The sequence below is a fragment of the Oncorhynchus kisutch genome, linkage group LG14 (genome assembly GCF_002021735.2).
Source record: "Oncorhynchus kisutch isolate 150728-3 linkage group LG14, Okis_V2, whole genome shotgun sequence".
NCBI lineage: Eukaryota > Metazoa > Chordata > Actinopteri > Salmoniformes > Salmonidae > Oncorhynchus > Oncorhynchus kisutch.
The window spans coordinates 25,745,466-25,772,204 of NC_034187.2; the positions used below are offsets into that span (position 1 = coordinate 25,745,466).

The following is a 26,739-nucleotide window of genomic DNA, read 5'->3' on the forward strand; positions in this document are numbered from 1 at the left end:
GAGATATGGGCTAATTTGCATATATTCACTTTAATTCCGCTATAAGTACCATTCAGAAATGTTTTGCCCAATGTTACACATTGGCCCCATTATTTATAGAAAGACCCTTATACGTGTTAAATAACAGGAACAATTAATTAATTAAATACATTTTAAAAATCACCAGATACCTATTGTATCCCAGGAATTCCTGACAGGAAGGTGTGGCCCTGGCCCACTAATACACTGTAGAACTAAATTTACACCAGCTCACATGCTACCAAAATGCCAATGACGCCATCTTGTGGTGAACTAAAACCGTCTGGTTGAACCAGACAGGCAGTCTATTGAACACAACCTAGGAAATGTGAGTTAGCTGTTTGGCCAGTGTTCTTGCCTTGCTCTTCAGAAAGGACCGGCTGGTCTTGGAGAAGGACTGGAGCAGGCTGTCGATGAGCTGCTTCTCTTTCTCCTTGTTGGTCTTCCAGGAGCTGCTGGTAGCGTTGGGGGTGAAGGTTCCGTCCTGCAAGTCTTTATACAGAGACATCAGCACCTCGTGGCTCTGCTGCAAGACACAATGACACAGCACTGTCAGGGCCACAGCCTCTGTGTTTCTACTGCTGGACAGCTAAGACCCACTGAATGATATTTGTTTATAGCCAAGCCTTACAAGAATACCACAATTGAACAATTCCCCATTAGCACAACTTTCACATTAACACATACTTTACATGGTTCATCCACTATAACAGCAACTATAATTAACCTGTATTTAAGTGTATGAAAGAGAGTCATTGTGTGTGCCAGTAAGCTTGGAGAGCATGTGATTGTACCTCCACAGAGCTGCCGCGGACGTGCAGGATCTTGGCACGGTAGTAAATCAAATCAAATTTATTTATATAGCCCTTCGTACATCAGCTGATATCTCAAAGTGCTGTACAGAAACCCAGCCTAAAACCCCAAACAGCAAGCAATGCAGGTGTAGAAGCACGGTGGCTAGGAAAAACTCCCTAGAAAGGCCAATACCTAGGAAGAAACCTAGAGAGGAACCAGGCTATGTGGGGTGGCCAGTCCTCTTCTGGCTGTGCCGGGTGGAGATTATAACAGAACATGGCCAAGATGTTCAAATGTTCATAAATGACCAGCATGGTCGAATAATAATAAGGCAGAAAAGTTGAAACTGGAGCAGCAGCACAGTCAGGTGGAATGTGAAACAGGAGCAGCAGCATGGCCAGGTGGACTGGGGACAGCAAGGAGTCATCATGTCAGGTAGTCCTGGGGCATGGTCCTAGGGCTCAGGTCAGTTGAAACTGGAACAGCAGCATGGCCAGGTGGACTGGGGACAGCAAGGAGTCATCATGTCAGGTAGTCCTGGGGCATGGTCCTAGGGCTCAGGTCCTCCGAGAGAGAGAAAGAAAGAGAGAAGGAGAGAATTAGAGAACGCACACTTAGATTCACACAGGACACCGAATAGGACAGGAGAAGTACTCCAGATATAACAAACTGACCCCAGCCCCCGGACACATAAACTACTGCAGCATAAATACTGGAGGCTGAGACAGGAGGGGTCAGGAGACACTGTGGCCCCATCCGAGGACACCCCCGGACAGGGCCAAACAGGAAGGATATAACCTCACCCACTTTGCCAAAGCACAGCCCCCACACCACTAGAGGGATATCTTCAACCACCAACTTACCATCCTGAGACAAGGCTGAGTATAGCCCACAAAGATCTCCGCCACGGCACAACCCAAGGGGGGGTGCCAACCCAGACAGGATGACCACAACAGTGAATCAACCCACTCAGGTGACGCACCCCCTCCAGGGACGGCATGAGAGAGCCCCAGCAAGCCAGTGACTCAGCCCCTGTAATAGGGTTAGAGGCAGAGAATCCCAGTGGAAAGAGGGGAACCGGCCAGGCAGAGACAGCAAGGGCGGTTCGTTGCTCCAGAGCCTTTCCGTTCACCTTCCCACTCCTGGGCCAGACTACACTCAATCATATGACCCACTGAAGAGATGAGTCTTCAGTAAAGACTTAAAGGTTGAGACCGAGTTTGCGTCTCTGACATGGGTAGGCAGACCGTTCCATAAAAATTGAGCTCTATAGGAGAAAGCCCTGCCTCCAGCTGTTTGCTTAGAAATTCTAGGGACAATTAGGAGGCCTGCGTCTTGTGACCGTAGCGTACGTGTAGGTATGTACGGCAGGACCAAATCAGAGAGATAGGTAGGAGCAAGCCCATGTAATGCTTTGTAGGTTAGCAGTAAAACCTTGAAATCAGCCCTTGCTTTGACAGGAAGCCAGTGTAGAGAGGCTAGCACTGGAGTAATATGATCAAATTTTTTGGTTCTAGTCAGGATTCTAGCAGCCGTATTTAGCACTAACTGAAGTTTATTTAGTGCTTTATCCGGGTAGCCGGAAAATAGAGCATTGCAGTAGTCTAACCTAGAAGTGACAAAAGCATGGATTAATTTTTCAGCATCATTTTTGGACAGAAAGTTTCTGATTTTTGCAATGTTACGTAGATGGAAAAAAGCTGTCCTTGAAATGGTCTTGATATGTTCTTCAAAAGAGAGATCAGGGTCCAGAGTAACGCCGAGGTCCTTCACAGTTTTATTTGAGACGACTGTACAACCATTAAGATTAATTGTCAGATTCAACAGAAGATCTCTTTGTTTCTTGGGACCTAGAACAAGCATCTCTGTTTTGTCCGAGTTTAATAGTAGAAAGTTTGCAGCCATCCACTTCCTTATGTCTGAAACACATGCTTCTAGCGAGGGCAATTTTGGGGCTTCACCATGTTTCATTGAAATGTACAGCTGTGTGTCATCCGCATAGCAGTGAAAGTTTACATTATGATGTTTTCGAATAACATCCCCAAGAGGTAAAATATATAGTGAAAACAATAGTGGTCCTAAAACGGAACCTTGAGGAACACCGAAATTTACAGTTGATTTGTCAGAGGACAAACCATTCACAGAGACAAACTGATATCTTTCCGACAGATAAGATCTAAACCAGGCCAGAACATGTCCGTGTAGACCAATTTGGGTTTCCAATCTCTCCAAAAGAATGTGGTGATCGATGGTATCAAAAGCAGCACTAAGGTCTAGGAGCACGAGGACAGATGCAGAGCCTCGGTCCGATGCCATTAAAATGTCATTTACCACCTTCACAAGTGCCGTCTCAGTTCTATGATGGGGTCTAAAACCAGACTGAAGCATTTCGTATACATTGTTTGTCTTCAGGAAGGCAGTGAGTTGCTGCGCAACAGCCTTCTCTAAAATGTTTGAGAGGAATGGAAGATTCGATATAGGCCGATAGTTTTTTATATTTTCTGGGTCAAGGTTTGGCTTTTTCAAGAGAGGCTTTATTACTGCCACTTTTAGTGAGTTTGGTACACATCCAGTGGATAGAGAGCCGTTTATTATGTTCAACATAGGAGGGCCAAGCACAGGAAGCAGCTCTTTCAGTAGTTTAGTTGGAATAGGGTCCAGTATGAAGCTTGAAGGTTTAGAGGCCATGATTATTTTCATCATTGTGTCAAGAGATATAGTACTAAAACACTTGAGCGTCTCTCTTGATCCTAGGTCCTGGCAGAGTTGTGCAGACTCAGGACAACTGAGGTTTGGAGGAATACGCAGGTTTAAAGAGGAGTCCGTAATTTGCTTTCTAATAATCATAATCTTTTCCTCAAAGAAGTTCATGAATTTTTCACTGCTAAAGTGAAAGTCATCCTCTCTTGGGGAATGCTGCTTTTTAGTTAGCTTTGCGACAGTATTAAAAAGGAATTTCGGATTGTTCTTATTTTCCTCAATTAAGTTAGAAAAATAGGATGATCGAGCAGCAGTAAGGGCTCTACGGTACTGCACGGTACCGTCCTTCCAAGCTAGTCGGAAGACTTCCAGTTTGGTGTGGCGCCATTTCCGTTCCAATTTTCTGGAAGCTTGCTTCAGAGCTCGGGTATTTTCTGTGTACCAGGGAGCTAGTTTCTTATGAGACATTTTTTTAGTTTTTAGGGGTGCAACTGCATCTAGGATATTGCGCAAGGTTAAATTGAGATCCTCAGTTAGGTGGTTAACTGATTTTTGTCCTCTGGCGTCCTTGGGTAGGCAGAGGGAGTCTGGAAGGGCATCAAGGAATCTTTGTGTTGTCTGTGAATTTATAGCACGACTTTTGATGCTCCTTGGTTGGGGACTAAGCAGATTATTTGTTGAAATTGCAAACGTAATAAAATGGTGGTCCGATAGTCCAGGATTATGAGGAAAAACATTAAGATCCACCACATTTAGTAGAGGCCCTGCTCGTCGCCCTCAGAGAAAGGTGCCAGGCACAGTAGGTTGGGGTAGAGGGAGACAGGAACTGGACACAGCTCACGAGAATTAATCTCAGCTGTCAGATAGCGCTGCTTCTCCATGCTGGCCTCGCCTGCCTGGAATCCCCAGAAGTGGCCCACCTCCACCACCTAGGGAGCCAAGATGAAGGGGGCATGCTCAGTTACCACCTCCACTGTAGACTGTACATAACGAACATGGAGGGTATGTGATCACCTAAACTCAGTTACTCTAGATATAATCTTCACCACATTACTCATTTACACAAATAACTCAAAGAAATGTGACTGAAAAAGGAGTTTCAGCCTGATTACTAACTTCTGTAATGTTGACCACGAAGACGGGGTTGGAAGGCAGCTTGTCTGGGTCGATAGTACTGCTCAGCACCCCCACTGGGTAGACCGAGTTGTCCTGGAAGTCCACATTCACCCTGCAAACCACAGAACTGGATAGAATGAGTGATGAAAAAACCCTGGAGGATCCCTCCAAGGGGGAACACAGTTCAAGTGTAACAGTCAGTCACTGAGCTGCATCAGTGACACAAATAATCTTTGAGACTGACCCAACTGTAACTCACTCTCATGACAGCCCAGTCTCTAAATGTGTAAGGAGGAGAAAGGGGGGGTGCAGTCTAGCTTGGCCTAAATCTCCCCTCTAAGAGGCTGTGTGATGGCTGTGGAGTGTTAACCATAGTGCCAGCACGTCAGGTTACATCAAGGCCAAGTGTGGAGGGGTGCAGCCTGTGGGTGGCTGCAAGGCCCACTTCCCCCAAACAGCCACTGACAGGACACCTCCACCCTCCTGAAGAGGTACCTGGCCCTGAGCCAGAGCTGGCATTACCTAGACATCAACTGACCGCAAAACACATTTATCTTGAGAAGTTGGGGTAAGATGCTTCACCCATGCAGAAAACTGTATTTTGTAGCATATGAAAGGGTTAGCAGAGTATTATTAGCGTGAGAAGGATGTATAGGCTTTCTACCGAGCGTATCTCATGTGGCAGATGGTCCTGCTCCCAGCGTGGGACTCCACTTCGTCACTGGGGTGCACAAACAGGTCCAGAGGATGCCTCTGGTGGGCCAGGAGGGCCAGTGACACCTCAGGGAGCACCCCCGACCCCCGGGTAGTCATCCGGGAGAACTCCACATGCCCCCTGAACGAACAAACAAATGTTCATCTTACCAATGAACTATTGGTATGCTGTTAGACCATTTAGGTCAAAACATCTAAGAAGTATTTATCTATGAAACATGATGAGTTATGGTACATATAGTCAACGTTTCATCTATTAGTTTGTTACCGGGATCCATCAAAGGCTATGGACTTGACCTGGCCACACAGGGACTGCAGCTGCTTATAGTACAGGAAACTATAGGGGGGCAGGTTCCTCACCTGAGACCAAACAGTCAAAGAGCCGGTCAGTGGGCTAGCATTCACAAGATACAACACGGTTCATGTATAGGAATCTGATGAATCGGGGGTAAAGGCATCATACTAGCACTGTTGTTTTGGGATCATGGCCAGACAGGTCTTCATCCATTTCTCCTTGGGCAAAGTAGTTGGGGTAGTAGGCACCAGCGATAACCACCTGAGAAAAAGAAAGATGAGATTCTATCAAATAGACAAGGCCAGAGTGATAGTCTGTGTAGAAGGGCTAGGTACACAAGGTGAAATTAGTGTCATAACAATAATTATAAAGTAGTTGATAACGCAGGTTCAAATCAGTAAGGCTGGTCTGAATGGAGAGCTCATTATTTCATTCAGTAAGCACAATATAATTGACATTGCTTCCTCTATGGGTACAGCAAGTATTTACACCTGATGTTTACAATGTTCTCATGTCGCTTTTCCTCCTTTACTGTTAATTAGCCACGTGCAGAACATCAGTCACCTATTACCCTATGGCCAATAAGCACTGCTGAATAATGCAATTTTACCACACTTGCTAATTAATCCATGGGCATACCTGTGCAATCATCAATCTGCTCTCTTCTCACCAATCTTGTGATGTATTTCAATGAAGGCTTACTCTATTCAGTTAAGCCTTCCCTCAATTGAATAGAGATAAGTTGGAAGTAAGGTGTAGAGCTCCAGAATGCTTGCATGTGCCTCGGTCTCACCTGCAAGATGAATCTCTGCTTGTGGAGGCTGGAGTAGTCCATGGGCAATGGGTTCTCAATCACATGCATGTTGAACTGGGACGTCCTCTTCTTCAGGTCCTCATAGAGCTCGGCCACCTGGGGGTCACAGAGTCGGGGTCAGGAGGTCAGAAATTAGGGACAACTGGTGTGTGTTTCATGAGATGCTCGTCTCTATACCTCTCTGATCCTCTTGATCTGGATGCAGTTCTCCTTGCCCCACTCCAGCTCATCCTGGGAGGAAGAACACACACACACCTTGTCTGACGTCTTTAGGCACCTCCTTTATTACATACGCTTCTATGTATTATCCATGTTGGAAGTTAATTTATGTAACATAACGATCTAAATGCTCTCACTTTTGGGTGCCTCAACTCTCCCTTGTTTCTGGACGTGTGCCAAGCCTTGAATGCGTTGACAAAAGCAATGGAATCACTCCGCACACCGTGTGCAAAGGACAGCTTGCTCCTAAATATTCAAACATTTAAGAGAAGACAGGGACGAGTGTTATAGCTACTGTGCTGGTAAATTAATAACTGACTTATGGATGAAGACTCATGAAAATAAAATAACGTTCAAAACCTTCTAAATAGGACTATATTCATTATTTTTACTAACTGTATTTTCATGTATACTTGACCTAATAGTGAGAGTGTTAAATAATGATAAGCAATGGTTTTGCTATATTAGTCTATTCAACTTTTCTACATCTCCTCGTCTTTCCAACTGTCCTTCGATGCTGGAGCAGCTAATCCGGCTAGATGTGTGGGGGTGTAGAGAGCTATAGGCTATGGCACTTCAGTTTAAAATAATTGATGTGTAAACTTTTTTATACAACGAACGTTTTCATTGCTTGTAAGTAAAATAAATAAATTGGTATTTAAAAAAAAAAAGTTGGGATGTGTCTGACTTTTCATTAATAAAAGGTTGTTCTGGCTCTGAGGCCTATAGCCTAACGCGCTAATGATGTGTCAAATGGACAATGTCCCAATCCTCTCCAACCTGGCATGGTATAAATTGATCCGGAATCTTCTATTTATAGACTAATCAACGCTGATCAGGCCCAGTCCTGGACGATATGCCACCGTAGGCGAGACAAAGAAAAATGAATTATGCCCTCCTACCCCCGCAAATTAGAATAGCAGCCTAGGCTATATAGCATCGGCCTACAATGCACTTTTACGAATGCCCATGTGGTAGCCTACCATATGTAAAACAGGCAATTTACCGTTAAACCCTGTCATTTGGTTACATTAATTTCTGTTAATGCATGCATTACTTAGTAATTTACCATTCTCGGAGTGGAAATGCTGTTTGTAGAGTTCACAACCTGCTACACTTATAGTTTATTTCATCCCATCATTTACACGCTCCATGTGAGCATGTGTCTGGTTTCCCTGTCCTGTTAATGTTTATGGCGCACGCCTGAGCACGAATAGGTACCTGGTCTGCTTCTCGTAAATGTATGAAAGTGCCCAGCTGAGCTTCCGTCATTTTTTCTTCACCTCACACAGTAAGTCAAATTATAATAGTTCCTCAGTTTTTGAAAAATCTTTTTCAACTCGATAATTAGCATTGCTGATAAATAGGCTATGGACATGCGGTGTGTGTATTTGTTTTCATATTCATACTATAGCATAGCTGTCCCTTTCATATTTCCATTTTCAGTTCCTTATAGCCTAAGGTAGGCCTAGGTTTTTTAATACATTTTAAGGAAAATATATATATTTGCTTGTGTCTGACATGCTGGTGGCTTTGATTTGACAGGTGCTTTTACAAGGGTGGGTGAGTTTTCTGATTCTCTCTATAGTCCTATTATGTCCATTCACCAAGTTTCCTAAAGTAACCTGTATGGACTCCATCTCTTGTAAAATGACTATTTTCAGCAGCTTTTGCTACAGTACATTATTTCTCATTCTGGCATCCTCTCTTTGAATAACATATGCCAATGTCGTCGAATGACTGCAGCAGCGTGGATTGTGACTTCATGCAAATATTTTTGGGAAAGCGGCCTTCGTTTTAATGGTTTTGTACGTCGAAAGAGGATATGTATTTTATTTATTTATATGCAGAAAAAGCAAACAGACAAGAAAAAGGTAGGCATGTAGCTTTATTTTGATTCCGTTAATTCTGTGTCAATACGAAAATGCTACAGATTCTCTCCAACCTGGCATTTCTTAATTGATATTTAATAACCTGGGGGGAAAAAAATGAACTGCCATGGTAATAACGAAGTGTAATGGCTTGTTTAAAATAGGTTTTATTAAGAAGCAAACAGAACTGTAACCTACCCTTTTCTGACCCTCCCTAATGGTTGTTGGTGACTGTGTACATTGGCCTACACAAAACACGACAGCCCTGAGCCATGGTATATTGGCCATATATCACAAACCTGAGGTGCCTTATTGCTGTTAAAAAACAGGTTATCAACATCTGATATACAATTTCTGTCAGGGCTCAAACCACCCAGTTTATAAGTGCAATTATATATTTTTTGCTGAATGAGAGAAAATGCATACATTTTAATGTGCTGACTCACCTGTAGCCTGCCAGCTGTTGTAGGGAGGGCATGGCAAAGAAGCTCTTCAGAGACAGGGAGGCTGCTGAGAGAGAGAGACACACACACACACACAGTCGTCGTTGTTGACCAAACACACAAAGCAAAAACCCAAATCCCACTGACCTATGATGAGGCACTCCTCCAGACAGCCAAAGACGTGTCCGAGTACGATCATCTTCCCCAGGTGCAGGTCCACAGGCAGGTTAGCCAGCATTCGACCCAGGAACGTCAGCTCTCCATCAAAACGCTTCTGGCCCTGCCCATTGTTCCCCAGGGACAGTGCGCCCATCTACACCACAAACACGTCATGACGATTCTCTTTCCTTCAATGATAACTGACTGCAAGAATGCGTAGTGTCACACATTACACACACACACTGATTCACAGTCAAAATGTCTCTATCCATCAATCCTTCCAGCCAAAGAAACCCGACTGTCCTCTCTGCTACCGCACGGCAAGCGGTACCGATGCACCATGTCTAGAACTAACAGGACCCTGAACAGCTTCCACCCCCAAGCCATAAAGACTGCTAAATACAGAGGACAAAAATATAAAAATGCAGCATGCAACTATTTCAACCATTTTACTGAGTTACTGTTCATATAAGTAAATTAGTCAACTGAAAAAAAATCATTAGGCCAGAATCTATGGGTTTCTATGGTCTATGGTCGGGGGCGCAGCCATGGGTGGACCTGGCTCCTAAGTGGGTGGGCCTTCTTGATATGCCACCCATGGCTGCGCCCCTGCCCTCCCAGGCCAACCAATGGCTGCGTCCCTGCCCAGTCATGTGAAACCCATCGATTAGGGTTTCACATGACTGGGGAGCCAGGCCCGGCCAATCAGAATGAGTTTATCCCCACAAAAAGGTCCTGGGCTGGCGTGTTTACATGTAGTCTGTGGTTGTGATGCCGGTTGGATATACTGCTAAAATCTCTAAAACAACGGAGGCGGCTTATGTTAGAGAAATGACCATTCAATTCTCTGGCAACAGCTCTGGTGGACATTCCTGAAAGTCAGCATGTCAATTGCACACCCCTTCAAAACATCTGTGGCAATGTGTTGTGTGACAGAACTGCACATGTAATGATCATGCTCTTTAATCATGTTTTTGATATGCCACACTTGTCAGGTGGATGGTTTATCTTGGCAAAGAAGAAATTATCACCAACAGGGATACAAACAAAATAAGCTTTTTGTGCATACTATACAGAACATTACTGGAATCTTTTAAATTTAGCTCATGAAACATGGGAACAACACTTTACATGTTGCATTCCTATTTTTGTTCAGTATACAGCGCATTAGGATAGTATTCAGGCCCCTCGTCTTTTTCCATGTTGTTGTGTGACAGGCTTATTCTAAAATTGATTAAATGTTAGTTTTCCTCAATCTACACACAATACACCATAATGACAAAACAAAAAAAAGGTTTTAGAAATGTTTGCAATTTAATATTACATTTACATAATCATTCAGACCATTTACTCAGTACTTTGTTGAAGCTCCTTCGGCAGCGATTACAGCCTCGAGTCTTGTTTTTATTTTACCCCTTTTTCGTGGTATCCCATTGGTAGTTTACGGTCTTGTCCCATCGCTAAAACTCCCGTACGGACTCGGGAGAGGCGAAGGTAGAGAGATGTGTGTGCTCCGAAACACAACCCAGCCGAGCCGCGCTGCTTCTTGACACAATGCCCGCTTAACCCGGAAGCTAGCCGCACCAATGTGTCGGAGGAAACACTGTACACCTGGCGAGCATGTCAGCCTGCATTGCGCCCGGTCCCCCACAGGAGTCGCTAGTGCGCGAATTGACAAGGACATCCCTGCTGGCCAATCCCTCCCCTAACCTGGATGACGCTGGGCCAATTGTGCGCCGCCCCTTGGGTTTCCAGGCCTCGACAGAGTCCGGACTCGAACCAGGATCTCTGGTGGCACAGCTAGCACTGCGACACAATCCTTTCTCTGAGCTCTACAGACAATTCCTTCGACCTCATGGCTTGTTTTTTTCTCTGGCATGCATTGTCAACTGTGGGACCCTGAATTTACCACATGGGGACTCCATTCAAGTTGTAGAAACATCTCAAGGATGATCAATGGAAACCGGATGCACCAGAGCTCAATTTCAAGTCTCATAGCAAAAGGGTCTGAATACCTTTTATTTACAAAAGTACATTTTTTATTTTTAATAAATTAGCAAAAAAAAGCTATTTCCACTTTGTCATTATAGGGTATTGTGTGTAGATTACTGAGGATATGTTTTTATTTTATCCATTTTAGAATAAGGCTGTAATGTACCAAAATGTAGAAAAAGTCTAGGGGTCCAAATACTTTCCAAAAGCACTGTAGTTAGTTAAAATAGTTAGTCCGGGTGGCTATCTGCATGAACCTTTTTGTGTCAACTCTTGACTCATCACATTCGCTGCTGCTACCGTTTATTATCTACCTGTAGCCTAGTTACTTTAACCCTACCTATATGTACATATCTACCTCATACCCCTGCACATCAATTCAGTACTGGTACCCCATGTATATAGCCAAGTTTTCATTGCTCATTTTGTATTTCTTCCTTGTGTTAATATTTTTCTATTATTTGTTGGGAAGGGCCCATAAATAAGCATTTCACTGTTAGTCTACACCTGTTGTTTAGGAAACATGTGACAAATATTTTATTTGAAGAGCCCATCCACAGCACGCACCCCCACCCAAAATCACACCTGACAACCACACTCACAAACACCACTGACAGAGGTAATGCTAGCTGACGCAGAGGTCCTGATACAGCAGAACCAACGTTAGGAAATCATTGCAACATCACAAACACACAGTGACAGAACTGGGCTTTCAGCACCGCTGTATCTATACTGAACAAAAATATAAAAACGCAACATGCAAAGTGTTGGTCCTATGTTCTCAAATTTTGTGCACAAATTTGTTTACATCCCTGTGTGAGTATTTCTCCTTTGCCAAGATGATCCATCTGACAGGTGTGGCATATCAAGAATCTGATCAAACAGAATGATCATTACACAGGTGCACCTTGTGCTGGGGACAAAAGGCCACTAAAATGTGCAGTTACACAACACAATGCAACAGATGTCTCAAGTTGAGGGGGCGTGCAATTGGCATGCTGACTGCAGGAATGACCACCATTGCAGTAATGTTCATTTCTCTACCCTAAGCCGCCTCGAACGCCATTTTAGAGAATTTGGCAGTACGTCCAACCGGCTTCACAAACACAGACCATGTGTAATCACGCTAGCCCAGGACCTCCACCTGTAGGATCGTCTGAGACCAGCCACCTGGACAGCTGATGAAACTGTGGGTTTGCACAACCCGAAAAATTTCTGCACAAACTGTCAGAAACAGTCTCAGGGAAGCTAATCTGCGTGCTTGTTGTCCTCACCAGGGTCTTGACCTGACTGCAGTTCCGTGTTGTAACTGACTTCAGTGGGAAAATGCTCACAGTCGATGGCCAATGGAACGCTGGAGAAGTGTGCTCTTCATGGATGAATCCCGGTTTCAACTATACCGGGCAGATGGCAGACAACGTGTATTGCTTTGTGTGGGCAAGCAGTTGACTGCCGTCAACGTTGTGAACAGCGTGCCCCATGGTGGTGGTGTAGCTTACCACCATGGGGCACCATTACGGTAAGCCACAGACAACAAACAATTGCATTTATCGCTGGCAATTTGAATGCAGAGACACCGTGACAAGATCATGAGGCCCATTGCCGAGTCATTCATCCGCCGCCATCACCTCATGTTTCAGCATGATAATGCACGGTCCCATGTCGCAAGGATCTGTACACAATTCCTGGAAGCTGAACATTTTCCAGTTTTTCCATGGCCTGCATACATTTGTGGGATGCTCAATGATCGATGTGTACAACAGCATGTTCCAGTTCCTGCCAATATCCAGTAACTTCGCACAGCCATTGAAGAGGAATGAGAACATTCCACAGGCCACAATCAACAGCCTGATCAACTTTGAAATTGATTCAGAAATTGTTGCACGTTGTATATTTAAGTTTTTTTTATTTTATTTTTAATCTCTCCATAAGTACAGGAATCCAACGCAATCCATGTCTGTTTGGGATAAGGATGTCAGCAGGTCCACAGTGAGGTACCTCTTTATGCTGAAGCACAGTCCTCTCGATGTCGTTGAGGTTGGGGGGTGAGAGGGCTGTGGAGAGGAGGGAGCGGGGGTCCCCCATGTCCAGTAGCTTCACCTTGAGCATGATGTTGGCCAGGGGGGCACGCTGGGAAAAGTACAAAAATATCCTAGTTAATGTCAGAATAAACTAGCAGCTTTATAGGTCTAGTTGAGTAGCCTGCCTAGTCTTTCAGTAATCACATCTGGTGCATAAGTCAATCAACAAATGAATCCATCAACTTCGCAGTTGTTAATCATCATACTATCAATTATAGTTATGAGCTTGGTTCTTTGCCATCAGGGCTAACCTAATGTATGACTCTTACCACCAACTCAGGAACCACATAGTCTGGGATCTCATTGCTCCAGAACTCCTTGGTCACCAGTCGGTAACAGTAGCCCTTAGACACTCGCCCAGCCCTGCATGAGAGGGAGATAGGATTCACAAATCCTCATTGGGAATTTTATTCTTGAATTGGAATATCAATTGCTCTCTTGAAATGGAATTACCTCCCTGATGGCCAGTCTGAGGTGGAACTGCATTGTACTGTACCTCTGCGCTGGTTGCAGTTGGTCTTGGAGGCCCAGGTGAGGCGGAGGGACTGGTAACTGGTCTCTTTGTCACAGACCATGTGACGCGCCAGACAGAAATCAATCACTGTCAACAGGAATACATCAAATTCAGACACAGAGTGAATACAGTATGCAGTACATATAGCAAGGAATGTCTGTAAACATTATGAAAAAGGCCCCCCTGAGTGGCACAGTGGTCTAAGGCACCTGTGCCACCAGAGAACCTGGTTCGAGTCCAGGCTCTGTCACAGCCGGCCGCGACCAGGAAACCAATGGGGCGGCGCACAATTGGCCCAGCGCTGTCCGGGTTAGGGGAGGGTTTGGCTGGCAGGGATGTTCCTGTCCCATTGCGCACTAGCAACTCCTGTGGCGGGCCGGGTGCAATGCACGCTGACACGTTGGCCAGGTGTACGGTGTTTCCCCCGACACATTAGTGCGGCTGGCTTCCGGGTTAAGCGGGCGTTGTCAAGAAGCAGTGCGGCTTGGCTGGGTTGTTTCAAAGAATGCACGGCTCTCAACCTTTGTCGGTACATGAGTTGCAACGATGGGACAGGACTGTAACTACCAACTGGATACCACGAAATTGGGGAGGAAAGAGGGGTATTTAAAAAAATAATAATAATATAAACTCAGCAAAAAGAGAAACGTCCCCTTTTCAGGATCCTGTCTTTCAAAGCTAATTCGTAAAAATCAAAATAACTTCACAGATCTTCATTGTAAACGGTTTAAACACTGTTTCCCATGCTTGTTCAATGAACCATAAACACTTAATGAACATACACCTGTGGAACGGTCGTTAAGATACTAGCATATTACAAACGGTAGGCAATTAAGGTCACAGTAATGAAAACTTAGGACACCTAGAGGCCTTTCTACTGATTCCTGCTCATCTGCGTGAACGTGCCTTAGGCATGCTGCAAGGAGGCATGAGGACTGCCATGTCCGTACTGTGAGATGCCTAAGACGGCACTACAGGGAGACAGGATGGACAGCTGATCATCCTCGCTGTGGCAGACCACGTGTAACAACACCTGCACAGGATCGGTACATCCGAACATCACAACTGCAGGACAGGTACAGGATGGCAACAACAACTACCCAAGTTACACCAGAAACGCACAATCCCTCCATCAGTGCTCAGACTGACCGCAATAGGCTGAGAGAGGCTGGACTGAGGGCTTGTAGGCCTGTTGTAAGGCAGGACCTCACCAAGACATCACCGGCAACGTCGTCACCTATCGGCACAAACCTACCGTCACTGGACCAGAGAGGACTGACAAAAGTGCTCCTCACTGACGAGTCGCGGTTTTGTCTCACCAGGGGTGATGGTCGGATTCACGTTTATCGTCAAAGGAATGACCGTTACACCGAGGCCTGTACTCTAGAGCGGGATCGATTTGGAGGTGGAGGGTCCGTCATGGTCTGGGGCGGTGTCACAGCATCATCGGACTGAGCTTATTGTCATTGCAGGCAATCTCAACACTGTGCGTTATAGGGAAGACATCCTCCTCCTTCATGTAGTACCCTTCCTGCAGGCTCATCCTGACGTGACCCTCCAGCATGACAATGCCACCAGCCATACTGCTCGTTCTGTGCGTGATTTCCTGCAAGACAGGAATGTCAGTGTTCTGCCATGGCCAGTGAAGAGCCCGGATCTCAATCCATATTGAGCATGTCTGGGACCTGTTGGATTGGAGGGTGAGGGCTTGAGCCATTCCCCCCAGAAATGTCCGGGAACTTGCAGGTGCCTTGGTTGAAGAGTGGGGTAACATCTCACAGCAAGAACTGGCAAAGCTGGTGCAGTCCATGAGGAGGACATGCACTACAGTACTTAATGCAGCTGGTGGCCACACCTGATACTGACTTACTTTTGACTCCCCCTTTGTCAGGGATACATTATTCCATTTCTGTTAGTCACATGTCTATGGAACTTGTTCAGTTTATGTCTCAGTTGTTGAATCTTGTGTAAATATTTGTATGAACATAACATGTTAAGTTCGCTGAAAATAAACGCAGTTGACAGTGAGAGGACGTTTCTTTTTTTGCTGCGTTTATATATAAACATTATGAAAAAGCAAACACCCATCTGGGACTGTAACAGAGCTCTCGGCAATGTTGGTGGAGAGGATGATCTGTGGAGACAGACAGAACATTAAAAAACAGAGCTACGTTCTAGAAGTCCTATTCAGTAGAGTGGTGTGATAGTTACCTTCCTGTACCCTGGGACAGGCACCAGAAACACCCCGTTCTGCTCCTCCAGAGTGACAGAGGAGTAGAGAGGGTACACCTGCAGTCTGAAACATACACCATAACAACACCATCAAGTTTCTACTAAGTACCGGACACACACACACACACAACCTACCATAGTCATGCCCCAGAGACGTAACCAATGAACGTCAGACACACAACACCCACCTCTTGCGCACCAGCTTAGACAAGGCCTCTTGCATGTAGTGGATCTCACCTAGACCAGGAAGGAACACCAGCACACTGCCCCGGTCTGGCAGAGACAGGTGTCCCTCCCGCTCAGTGCTGCTGTTGAGATACACACAATGGAATAATTATTGGACAACTATAGGACATCTAAAATCAACAGTAACTAATAAATAGTGAACAAATTCTTAATTTATCAAGTAAGCTAAGATGAAGAGTACTGCTGCTTGAACCCTAACCTCTGATCTTTGGCCTCCAGCTCATCAAAGCTCTGGATAAGGCTGACAGCCACATTGTACATCTCCACAGTGATGTAAGGTTCATCTAGATGGTGGGTATCCACCTGATAGATAATACACAGACAGTGTTAGGTTAGTCTAAACTGTGAGTACCAGCTACATCCACAGACGAGGCTTGAAGCATCCCCGCCCACCCTGTGAGGAATCAGGCTGCAGAGGTCATCCAGGTAGAACTCCTCAATGGCGTAGGGAGCCCCCTCCACCTCAAACACATAGGCTGGGTTCATCTGGCTGCAGATAGGCGTGCCAAAGTACTCTGCAAACTCACTGCAGTTGATGGTGGCTGACATGAGGATGACCTGCATAAAGAGGGAAGGGAGGCGTTGTGTGTCTGTTTAGTCAGTACGGTTTAGGATCACATGGTGGTGAGTGCTGAGAAGCGTGGGCTCACCTTGATGTAACGAGAGTTGGAATGGAGAAGCTTCCTCACAACCAACAGGAGAAAGTCCAACTCCTCCGTCCGCTCATGGACCTGAAATACACAGAACCACCCTGCTTACCTACTGGCTCATCCACTGCCAAGGCAAGATATTACTCACCATCAGCTAGTTTGATGTTACTGGGTACTAAGATACACTGAACACCAGATAGGACAACATTATTAGCGGTCATCTGTAGACGACTTTGAAATGACTACCAGTCTGTCTCAGCCTCCAGTATTTATGCTGCAGTAGTTTGTGTCAGGGGGCTAGGGTCAGTTTGTTATATCTGGAGTACTTCTCCTGTCCTATTCGGTGTCCTGTGTGAATCTAAGTGTGCGTTCTCTAATTCTCTCCTTCTCTCTTTCTTTCTCTCTCTCAGAGGACCTGAGCCCTAGGACCATGCCCCAGGATTACCTGACATGATCACCCCTTGCTCTCCCCAGTCCACCTTGCCGTGCTGCTGCTCCAGTTTCAACTGTTCTGCCTTATTATTATACGACCATGCTGGTCATTTATGAACATTTGAACATCTTGGCCATGTTCTGTTATAATCTCCATCCGGCACAACCAGAAGAGGACTGGCCACCCCACATAGCCTGGTTCCTCTCTAGGTTTCTTCCTAGGTTTTGGCCTTTCTAGGGAGTTTTTCCTAGCCACCGTGCTTCTACACCTGCATTGCTTGCTGTCTGGGGTAAGTGAGTCTTGGTTACCTCATCTATGAAGATGTGGGAGTACTCAGTCAGGCTCTTGGTGCCGACCAGTTTCTGCAGAAGCACCCCAGTGGTCATGTAGATGAGTCTGGTGTGTTCAGTGGCCATCTTCTCTAGGCCCACCTGAAACAAACATAATGGCTAAGTGGCAAGTGTACATTCACACACAAGCACATAAACACATCCATGTAGGTCAAGAGGAAAGGTGAAGCCTAAAGGCTAACTCACAAACTTCTACAGATGCACAATCGAGAGCATCCTGGCGGGCTGTATCACCGCCTGGTACGGCAACAGCTCCGCCCTCAACCGTAAGGCTCTCCAGAGGGTAGTGAGGTCTGCACAACGCATCACCGGGGGCAAACTACCTGCCCTCCAGGACACCTACACCACCCGATGTTACAGGAAGGCCATAAAGATCATCAAGGACATCAACCACCCGAGCCACTGCCTGTTCACCCCGCTATCATCCAGAAGGCGAGGTCAGTACAGGTGCATCAAAGCTGGGACCAAGAGACTGAAAAACAGCTTCTATCTCAAGGCCATCAGACTGTTAAACAGCCACCACTAACATTGAGTGGCTGCTGCCAACACACTGACACTGACTCAACTCCAGCCACTTTAATAATGGGAATTGATGAGAAATGATGTAAATATATCACTAGCCACTTTAAACAATGCTACCTTATATAATGTTACTTACCCTACATTATTCATCTCATATGCATACGTATATACTGTACTCTATATCATTGACTGCATCCTTATGTAATACATGTATCACTAGCCACTTTAACTATGCCACTTTGTTTACATACTCATCTCATATGTATATACTGTACTCGATACCATCTACTGTATCTTGCCTATGCTGCTCTGTACCATCACTCATTCATATATCCTTATGTACATATTCTTTATCCCCTTACACTGTGTATAAGACAGTAGTTTTGGAATTGTTAGTTAGATTACTTGTTGGTTATTACTGCATTGTCGGAACTAGAAGCACAAGCATTTCGCTACACTCGCATTAACATCTGCTAACCATGTGTATGTGACAAATAAAATTTGATTTGATTTGATTTACATCTGTCGCTTCCATCTGTGACGTCAAACAATCATTACCCAGAGCACTGTCTCACCACACAACGTGACTCTCTATCAGACAAATGACCTGTCCTAACAACCACGTCCCCCCCTCCAGGGAAGATGCCCTCATGTTCTGCTACTCAACTCAAGTACAAATTCCCTTACGGCTTGACTTTCATAAAACTCTCAGAGAAACTAAAGATCGAGAGAGAAGGCACAGTAAATATCCACTACAATCCCCCTAGGACAGACAGAGCCAAAGCTAAGAGAACTGGATAAAAGCAGCCCTCCTTGTTAGTACTGACAGGGGAAGGTCACTGTGAAAGTAGAAACTCTCCATACATCCTCAAGGACTGGAACCCATCAGTTTCTCCAGCTCTCCACTGGAACCATTACACTGGTAGGAACCTATCAATTGAATAATAATCATTATATGGTAGTACATGAATGGTATAAATAACAATTTATAGCTCCCACAAGGTGCAGAGTATGAGTACTTGGCTACCATTATCTTCTAGTGTCTCCTACAGCTCTGCTTCACCCCTTCATCTTTCATTAGTTCACACTCTCCACTATACTGTGACCTCCCATCTATATTTATTCTGACAAGCTTTCAAGCCCTTAGGTGTTCATCAGGTCAGCCCATCACTGTATCACTCCTCAATCACTGTCTTGCTAGCAGTGACATCACCCCTGCTGCAGTCCACAGCAGAGCAGACAGAGGCGAGGAGCAGGGAGTTATAATTAGACTGTCTCTTGTTTCAGAGCTGGACACAATGCAACCAGACAGCCTGGAAACAGTCCAGCATGGAATCCTGTCCACCCCACTCCTTCCACTCCTCTCTCTGTGAGAGAAACGTCAAGTGGGCTTTTTGTACAGCGCTTCATCGAGAGATAATAGTATCGCTAGAGGTGCTAAACTCAGTCCACTGCCCCTTGTTATGCAACCTGAACTCTGAATTCTTGTTTCTTGCATCTTTTTCTCTCTTCTTTCCACCAAGGGATGTGTATAGTGTGCATGGTAATGTGTTTTTTGGGGTATAGATATCAAAATTGTATAATTAACAAGGTATGAGTGAGTGTGGTGTGAATTCTTCACTAACCTGGTATCCCACCAGACTACCCAAGGTGCACTTGCGCTCTCTGGCAACCCATCGGGCAATGCTGCGAGGCTGGGTAACCACGAGGTTACAGGGGGCATTCTTCTCGCTGTAGTAGTCCAGGATGAACTGAGGCAGCTGGGTAGTCTTCCCACTGCCTGTGGCTCCACGAATGATCACCACAGAGTTGTTCTCGATCAGAGAGATGAGCTAGAAATACACAAACACAACAGAGGAAAGAACATTATATTTGCCATTTTAAAGCTGAAAATCTAAATATGATTCAACAACCTAAATTACAGTTTATAATAAAGTATTCTAATCTGTTGTTTATGTTCAGCCACAAAAACATCCAAAACATTCAGATTCTGCTCTTGCTAGACAATAAATGTGAATCTGAGTAGGAAATGAAAGTCTGAAACCCAGATATTTTCAATAATGGCCCTACTCCATCAGACTGTTACTTGAAAGCATGTGATGACAGTCACAGTGAGTTAGGGTCCCTGCTCTTGTTGTGCCGATGGCTCCATCAGATAGAATCAGTGTTCATCTGAAGCACAGTAAAACCTTGAATGGAGTTACGACCTGAGGAACTGTTGCCAATGACCATCTCTGTTCAAGTCTATGACCTGAAAAGGTCTGAAATGGCAGAAGTACCTAAAGCGTGTGTGGCTACTAAAGTATTTTACCTCCTGTCTATTCTTTGTGATGGGCAAGCTGGGGTAGTCATAACTGGCCAATGGGGGTGGAGGCGCACCTAGAGTTGGAGAGAAACACAAAAAGGTTTGCTCATTGACTTTCTTAATTGTCGGGGGAAAAAAGGAATCCAATTGAAAGCCAAATTAATTAGAAAGGTATATCAATGTGTAACTCACTTGCAGAAAAGTCAGGCTTTCCTGTCTTGTTCCTCATTCCCCCATGTTCACTCTTTGGGCTGACCTGCTGTTGGGGAGCTTTTGCAGGGCTAGAGAGAAACACAGATTCTCAGGTAAATCAAAAGATTGTGCACTGAAATGTCACTGTCAACTAATGTCAATTCCATGACTCTTTGGTCTGGCCAAACAAGAGAAAATTACTGTATGGTGTTTCAGTCCAGCCACCCAATCCTTTTAGAAAACCAAACTTATCAGCATTTAAGCGTCAAGGAGAGACAATGCAGTTCTGTAAGTCCATGTACACTCTTACAAAAATTGATTCCAAAAGGGTTCTTCAGCTTTCCCCATACAATAACCCTTTTTAGTTCTAGGTACAACCCTTTTTGGTTCCAGGTAGAACCCTCTGTGGAAAGGGTTCTATATGGAACCCAAAAGGGCTCTTTCTACTTGGATCCAAAAGGACAGCCGAAGATCCCTTTTAGGTTCTAGATACACCACTACACTCTTAGGAAAAGAGGTGTAATCAAAACTAGGTGAAACAAAGCTCCCCCCGTTGCACTCATATTAGGCAGCCGCATCCTAGTAGTGATAATGTGGCTTTTTCACTGAGTAAATAATGTTGAGTAATGCTAGTGTGTCTTTGTCAAGTCAAATAGCTCTCCCCCTACTTTCTTTCTAAATTCCCTCCCTTCCACCAAAAATAATTTCCCTTTTTTCTCTGAGTTTCTAACATTCCTCTCTTACTCGTCCTCCCTGTCATCTCCCCCACTCCTCTCATTCCGTGGCTGGGCCAGTCAGGCCTGGGGCAGTGTTGCAGAGAGAGCAGTCCCAGTCATCTCAGCTTCTCTCTGGGCGAGAGGAGGACTTTATCTACACAGCAGGCAGACACACTGTCAGAGCTGGGAGCAGCTCACACACACACATCTAAAAATGCACAAGGGTTGACATGCACACACTCTTCAGCATCTAACAAAGCAGCTGACCTTACAACAAAGCAGCAGAAAAGGAAAGGAGACAGCATTGAGTCAGAGGAAAACCCTGAGTAACTCCACTGGACACAGTCCACAGGACAGGAGAGCAGGGACGAGTGAAGATTACGCAGTACAGAGAGGACAATTTCTTACAGACAGCAGAGGAGTAGAGACAGCGTATGAGCCACTCTCAATCAGGACTACAAGCCCAGTAAGAACCAGAGAATGGAGACTTCACTGACAGACCCATGGATACAGAGTCCTGGAGATGCTACTCCGAGGTGCCTGTGCTGATCTCTCTGCCTACGACTGGCTCTCCCTCAAGCATCCTCACTGCAGCATTCAAGAGTAAGTACTAACAACCATGTGTATTTAAAAAAAAATTACATTTCACAGTACATAGGCTATTTGCCATTTATGGTCAGAAAGTTCCAACAATAAAATGTCACTCATCTAGACAATAGCCACAAATTATTTGGCCCATTATTTTTTTTGACATTTTCTAGGGCGGTCAGGTTTAATAAAACAAATGACTTTTCTTATGCTTTGAGACATTGATATAGCACTACAGTACCCGTTGCCCCAGGCTGCCTAATCTGAGTGTAGCTAAGGTGTGAGGTACAGAGGGAACCAACAGTCTGAGGAGTTCAGTACACACCCACACCTGGGCATCCTCCTCAACAGAGAGAATGCCACTGAATTATATCAGAACACTGATGAAGACAGAGGTCAGCTTGTATGGAAGTGATCCATTTCTCACTTTCCAACATGTCAAGTCTTCAACGAGTGCAGATCAAATCAATACAATTGCAATTCTTTCAACAGTTCTGTTAAAACAGACTTCAGGAGAACAGGACATCAGTGTCAATACTTTTGATTCAGGATGTACAATACTTTATTTTCTCACTGCAGTAACCACAGTATTCCTCCGCCATGCCCCTATTCAGCTGGATGAAATGGTTGCGTGCTGAAGGAGAACAGGCTCAAGATGAGGGGACGTCTGCTAAGTCCACAGGGGTATTACCCAGCTGTACATTGATCAGGGAGCTGCTGTGGCACGTGGAGGAGAGGGAGCGCCTGGCACGGGAGGTGGAGCGGGAACACAGGTTGGCCCACAACACCGTGGGATACCCCCACTGGCTTCAGAGCTACCCAAGGTTACGTACGCTGATCCCCGCATCGGAGCGTCACCAGTTGGAGCGTTTGTGTGCCCAAATCCAGCCCATACAGACCGCCACGGTGCTCTCCAGGTACATTGTACACCCATTTTCATACAGTAGTACCCTTTTCATATAAGCACACTGTGTCCGAAATAGCCACTGCCACCACACCAGGGTGACAATAGGCGAAGGAGACGAGTCTCAAGGAGAGCGGGGCAGAGCAATCTGCCAGGGAAGCCACTGTGTTTTCGTCACAGAAGTAGGGAACATGGGGTGTGAATATGCAACAGTGAAGTGGATCCTATGTGGCTAGGCACAGTGAAAACAACCCCAGGGAAAGCACTCTGCATCAGCAATATCATATCCCTATTAAAATAAAAACATCCCACAACAATGTTTTACAGTGATGGTGACATTTGTATGAACACAGATTTGGTCTTTTGGAGGGCTAAATGAGAAATCATGACCCTTATAATCATACTTGAAATAACCTTTAAATCTACCATGGGTCTTGCAAAAATTAATGTACATTAACCACATCCACATGGTTGATCTTCACGGCTGTCAAAGAAATTGTTCAAAGCCCAGTTATACCACTGACGGAAGTGACAAACACTCGACCCCCCCCCCCCCCCCCCCCCCCCCAAGGACTCTCCATTCAATCCTGAGGTGTGACTAGGTTTGCATAAGCACATTACAACAGTAACAAGATCGCCCAATTATTCAAGGGATATTATTTGGTGTGGAAACTCACTGCAAGCATTTTACTTCTTTGCAAAATGTTCTCCTGACAACTAGATTGGAGTGAGCTCATAAATATGCCCTCAGCCTTGTCACCTCACACAATGCATGATACTTTGAAATAGCCTACATCATTATCAGCATAATTTGTCAACTAGGTCTAACGGATAATTGAAACCCAAAACAGCTTCTCCCAAATGGCCTCATTATTGTGAATAATGCAGTTTGGGTTAAAGAGTTTATTAACCCACTATATCCCTCTATCTATCCCATGCTCAGGTTCCGAGAGGTGCTGGCCAGCAACAACATCCTGCCCTGGGAGCTGGTGTACGTCTTCAAGCAGGTGCTGAGAGACTTCCTCAACAAAGAGGAAGGGGAAGAAGAGGAGGAGCATCTGCCGCAGCCAGCACTGCTTGGGCCAATGGAGGAATGGACCAACCGATACCAAATGAAGCAGGGCTTTGTCACACCCACCGTGCCGGACTGTGGTGAGCCCCTGAGAGAGGAGATCCCAACCATCTCTGGATATGTGGACCGTACTATGAGAGGCTCTAGTCCTTTCACTGCCCATAGGGACTGGGACCTTCCCTACTACTACCGTCACCCAGTGCCACACAACTCCCCAGAGGCCTACAGCACCATGCTGTGAGAGGAGACAGGGTGGTAAAGTAGTCCCCAACTCATGACCATGCTTACCTTCTATCCTTGTTATGTCATGCCTGAAAGAGTTGTAAATCCACCCCCCAAAATGTGCATAAAATGTTAGATTTATTCATTTGAATGTATGAACTGCAACACAATCTTGCACAGGACAAACACTTGGGGACAGATTCAGACATGCCACAATGTATACTGCTATCTACCTGAACTAGGGGTGCATCTCAATACTAGCTACTGCAATAGGCTAGTCTACTAGCGAGCCTACTTCATTTACACTGACAAGTCAACCCGTGCTTAGACATTAGACATTTTGGCTACAGAGTACCATGAGTCATAATACCCATAAAACATACCGGTCAAACAAGGAAATGTTCCTATTGTTTTTCCACCATTCATTTTTCCCATAAGGGATTTTAGAAACACTTCAAATAAGGGCTGTGTTTTGTGAAGGCTTATTCTGGCATAACAATAATCCATCCACCTGACAGTTGTGGCATATCAAGAAACTGATTAAACAGCATGATCATTACACAGGTGCCCCTTGTGTTGGGGACAATAAAACATCACTTTAAAACGTGCAGTCTTGTCACAACACCACAGGTATCTGAAGTTTAGAGGGGGCGTGCAAATTGGCATGCTGACTGCAAGATGTCCACCAGAGCTGTTGACAGTTAATTTAATGTTAATTTCTCTACCATAAGCTGCCTCCAATATCAATGTAGAGAATTTGGTAGTATATCCAACAGGCCTCAAAACAGCAGACCACGTGTAACCATGCACAGCCCAGGACCTCCATATCAGGCTGCTTCACTTGTGAGAGGAGTATTTGTCTGTAATAAAGCCCTTTGTGGGGAAAAACTCATTCTGATTGGCTGGGCCTGGCTGCCAAGTGAGTGGGCCTATACCCTACCAGGCACACCTATGGCTGCACCGTTCCCAGTCATGTGAAATACATAGATTAGATTACATAGATGTAGGTAGCCTGAAGATCCAACGTTGAATCACGTAGAATTCTACATCAGCGAGAAATGATCGTTTGGGTCAGGAAAGTTTCCTCTCATTACCTCTACAAGCAAGAATGCTGAATAAAATAATACTTTACCGGTTGTCCGTGAGGCTGGTCATTTTGCAGACAATACATCCACAGGAAAGTATAATTACGGCAACTTTTCAAAGCTCTGTGCGTTCAGATTTATATCACCCGAAGCATGTGCACAATATGAAAATATACAAACGTATGCATACTTAACGAGCTGGTGCAAGTGTTTACATGGTTCTGCTCATGCTTCAGGTGAGAGATCGCAACACACTATAAACGTTTTGAAAAGTTGATGTAAATTTACTTGTCTGTGGATATTGTCTCACCTTTCTACCTGCAAAAGGACAAACTGCACGGACAACCGGTAAAGTACGTTAAAAAAAATGTATTCAACAGTCTCTTATGAGAAGACATTTCCAAACATTTGTAAATTATAGCATTAATCTCAGACTGAACCAGAGTAGAGGTACCAGTCTGATTGTCAGGCAAGTACCAATGTAGCTAGCTAACACTAAAGTATAAAGTTCCAGTCTGGTAAATTAGCTACTGTGCTACAGTGCGAGGGAACATGTACAATTGAACCATTCTACATTATCTAGCTAGCCAGTTTACTTACCTCTGTCTTGATGACTCCTCCGAATTTACTTTTTTTGGAGGTTCATCTGTGATTCTAATGTTAGCAAATTGGGTGCCCAATGTAAACCATTCTGTTCTGCAGTTATTGCTTTGTTCATGTTTAATATTTTGTGGACTCCAGCGAACGCTTCGATTGGTCTGTGTTCAATGGTGATGCTGCAGAATTCTAAATTAGTTCAAAGGCACGTGACAGTACATCTGCTAAGGGGTTCCAACAGTCATAAACCCCGCTTATTAAAATGTTATTTTAAACCTAACCTTAACCACACTGCTATCCGTATGCCTATCCCTAACCTTAAATAAAGACCAAAAAACGACTTTTGGTTTTCATACATTTTTTACGATATAGCCCATTTTGACTCTGCTGTGGTAACTAGTGGAAACACCGTTAAGGAGTCTGGGTTTGTCTGGATCCCTTGCAAAGGAGTCGAGAAGTCTGGGTTGGTCTGGATCAAACATCCATCTTCTGCAGGGGTTGTCAAAACTAATTTTGCCCTGATTTAGCCTCGGGAGCCGCATTGGTGGAAAAAGTACACAATTGTCATACTTGAGTAAAAGTAAAGATACCTCAAGTGAAAGTCACAGAGTAAAATATAACATGAGTAAAAGTATTTGGTTTTAAATATACTTAAGTATGAAAAGTACCCTAAAAGTATGAATCATTTTAAATTCCTTATATTAAGAAAACCAGATGACACAATGTTATTGTTTTTAAAATGTACGGATAGCCAGGGGCACACGCCAACACTCAGACATAATTTACAAACTAAGCATTTGTGTTTAGTGAGTCCGACAGATCATAGGCTGTAGGGATGACAAGGGAGGTTATCCATGGGATGTCCCTACACCTAACCTTAAAAGGTGCAGTATG

At 44.8% G+C, this 26,739-nt stretch overlaps 2 protein-coding genes across 2 annotated transcripts in view; one reads left to right on the top strand and one right to left on the bottom strand.

Annotated features, from left to right (window-relative positions):
* LOC109904551 (ATP-dependent RNA helicase TDRD9-like) overlaps window positions 1-26,038 on the bottom strand; it is a 33,785-nt gene extending 7,747 nt beyond the window's left edge. The window contains exons 1-26 of the mRNA XM_031789199.1: window positions 25,849-26,038; window positions 20,662-20,750; window positions 20,476-20,543; window positions 19,790-19,996; window positions 17,601-17,723; window positions 16,860-16,940; window positions 16,603-16,767; window positions 16,409-16,512; window positions 16,152-16,271; window positions 15,943-16,027; window positions 15,814-15,865; window positions 13,714-13,818; window positions 13,671-13,674; window positions 13,487-13,580; window positions 13,135-13,266; window positions 9,133-9,298; window positions 8,989-9,052; window positions 6,809-6,917; window positions 6,630-6,683; window positions 6,432-6,548; window positions 5,807-5,899; window positions 5,612-5,703; window positions 5,294-5,464; window positions 4,630-4,741; window positions 4,269-4,442; window positions 377-607 (exon numbers count right to left, since the gene is read on the bottom strand). Of these exons, the coding sequence (XP_031645059.1) occupies window positions 377-607; window positions 4,269-4,442; window positions 4,630-4,741; window positions 5,294-5,464; window positions 5,612-5,703; window positions 5,807-5,899; window positions 6,432-6,548; window positions 6,630-6,683; window positions 6,809-6,917; window positions 8,989-9,052; window positions 9,133-9,298; window positions 13,135-13,266; window positions 13,487-13,580; window positions 13,671-13,674; window positions 13,714-13,818; window positions 15,814-15,865; window positions 15,943-16,027; window positions 16,152-16,271; window positions 16,409-16,512; window positions 16,603-16,767; window positions 16,860-16,940; window positions 17,601-17,723; window positions 19,790-19,996; window positions 20,476-20,543; window positions 20,662-20,698 (2,760 nt within the window). The 5' untranslated portion in view covers window positions 20,699-20,750; window positions 25,849-26,038. The remainder of the gene's footprint in view (window positions 1-376; window positions 608-4,268; window positions 4,443-4,629; window positions 4,742-5,293; window positions 5,465-5,611; window positions 5,704-5,806; window positions 5,900-6,431; window positions 6,549-6,629; window positions 6,684-6,808; window positions 6,918-8,988; window positions 9,053-9,132; window positions 9,299-13,134; window positions 13,267-13,486; window positions 13,581-13,670; window positions 13,675-13,713; window positions 13,819-15,813; window positions 15,866-15,942; window positions 16,028-16,151; window positions 16,272-16,408; window positions 16,513-16,602; window positions 16,768-16,859; window positions 16,941-17,600; window positions 17,724-19,789; window positions 19,997-20,475; window positions 20,544-20,661; window positions 20,751-25,848) is intronic.
* On the top strand, window positions 22,551-26,234 carry LOC116353353 (protein RD3-like). The gene is made up of 2 exons (XM_031788119.1): window positions 22,551-22,882; window positions 23,813-26,234. Exons 1-2 carry the CDS (start codon window positions 22,566-22,568, stop codon window positions 24,180-24,182), a joined length of 687 nt encoding a protein of 228 aa, XP_031643979.1. The 5' UTR covers window positions 22,551-22,565; the 3' UTR covers window positions 24,183-26,234.
* Window positions 26,235-26,739: the final 505 nt, after the last annotated feature.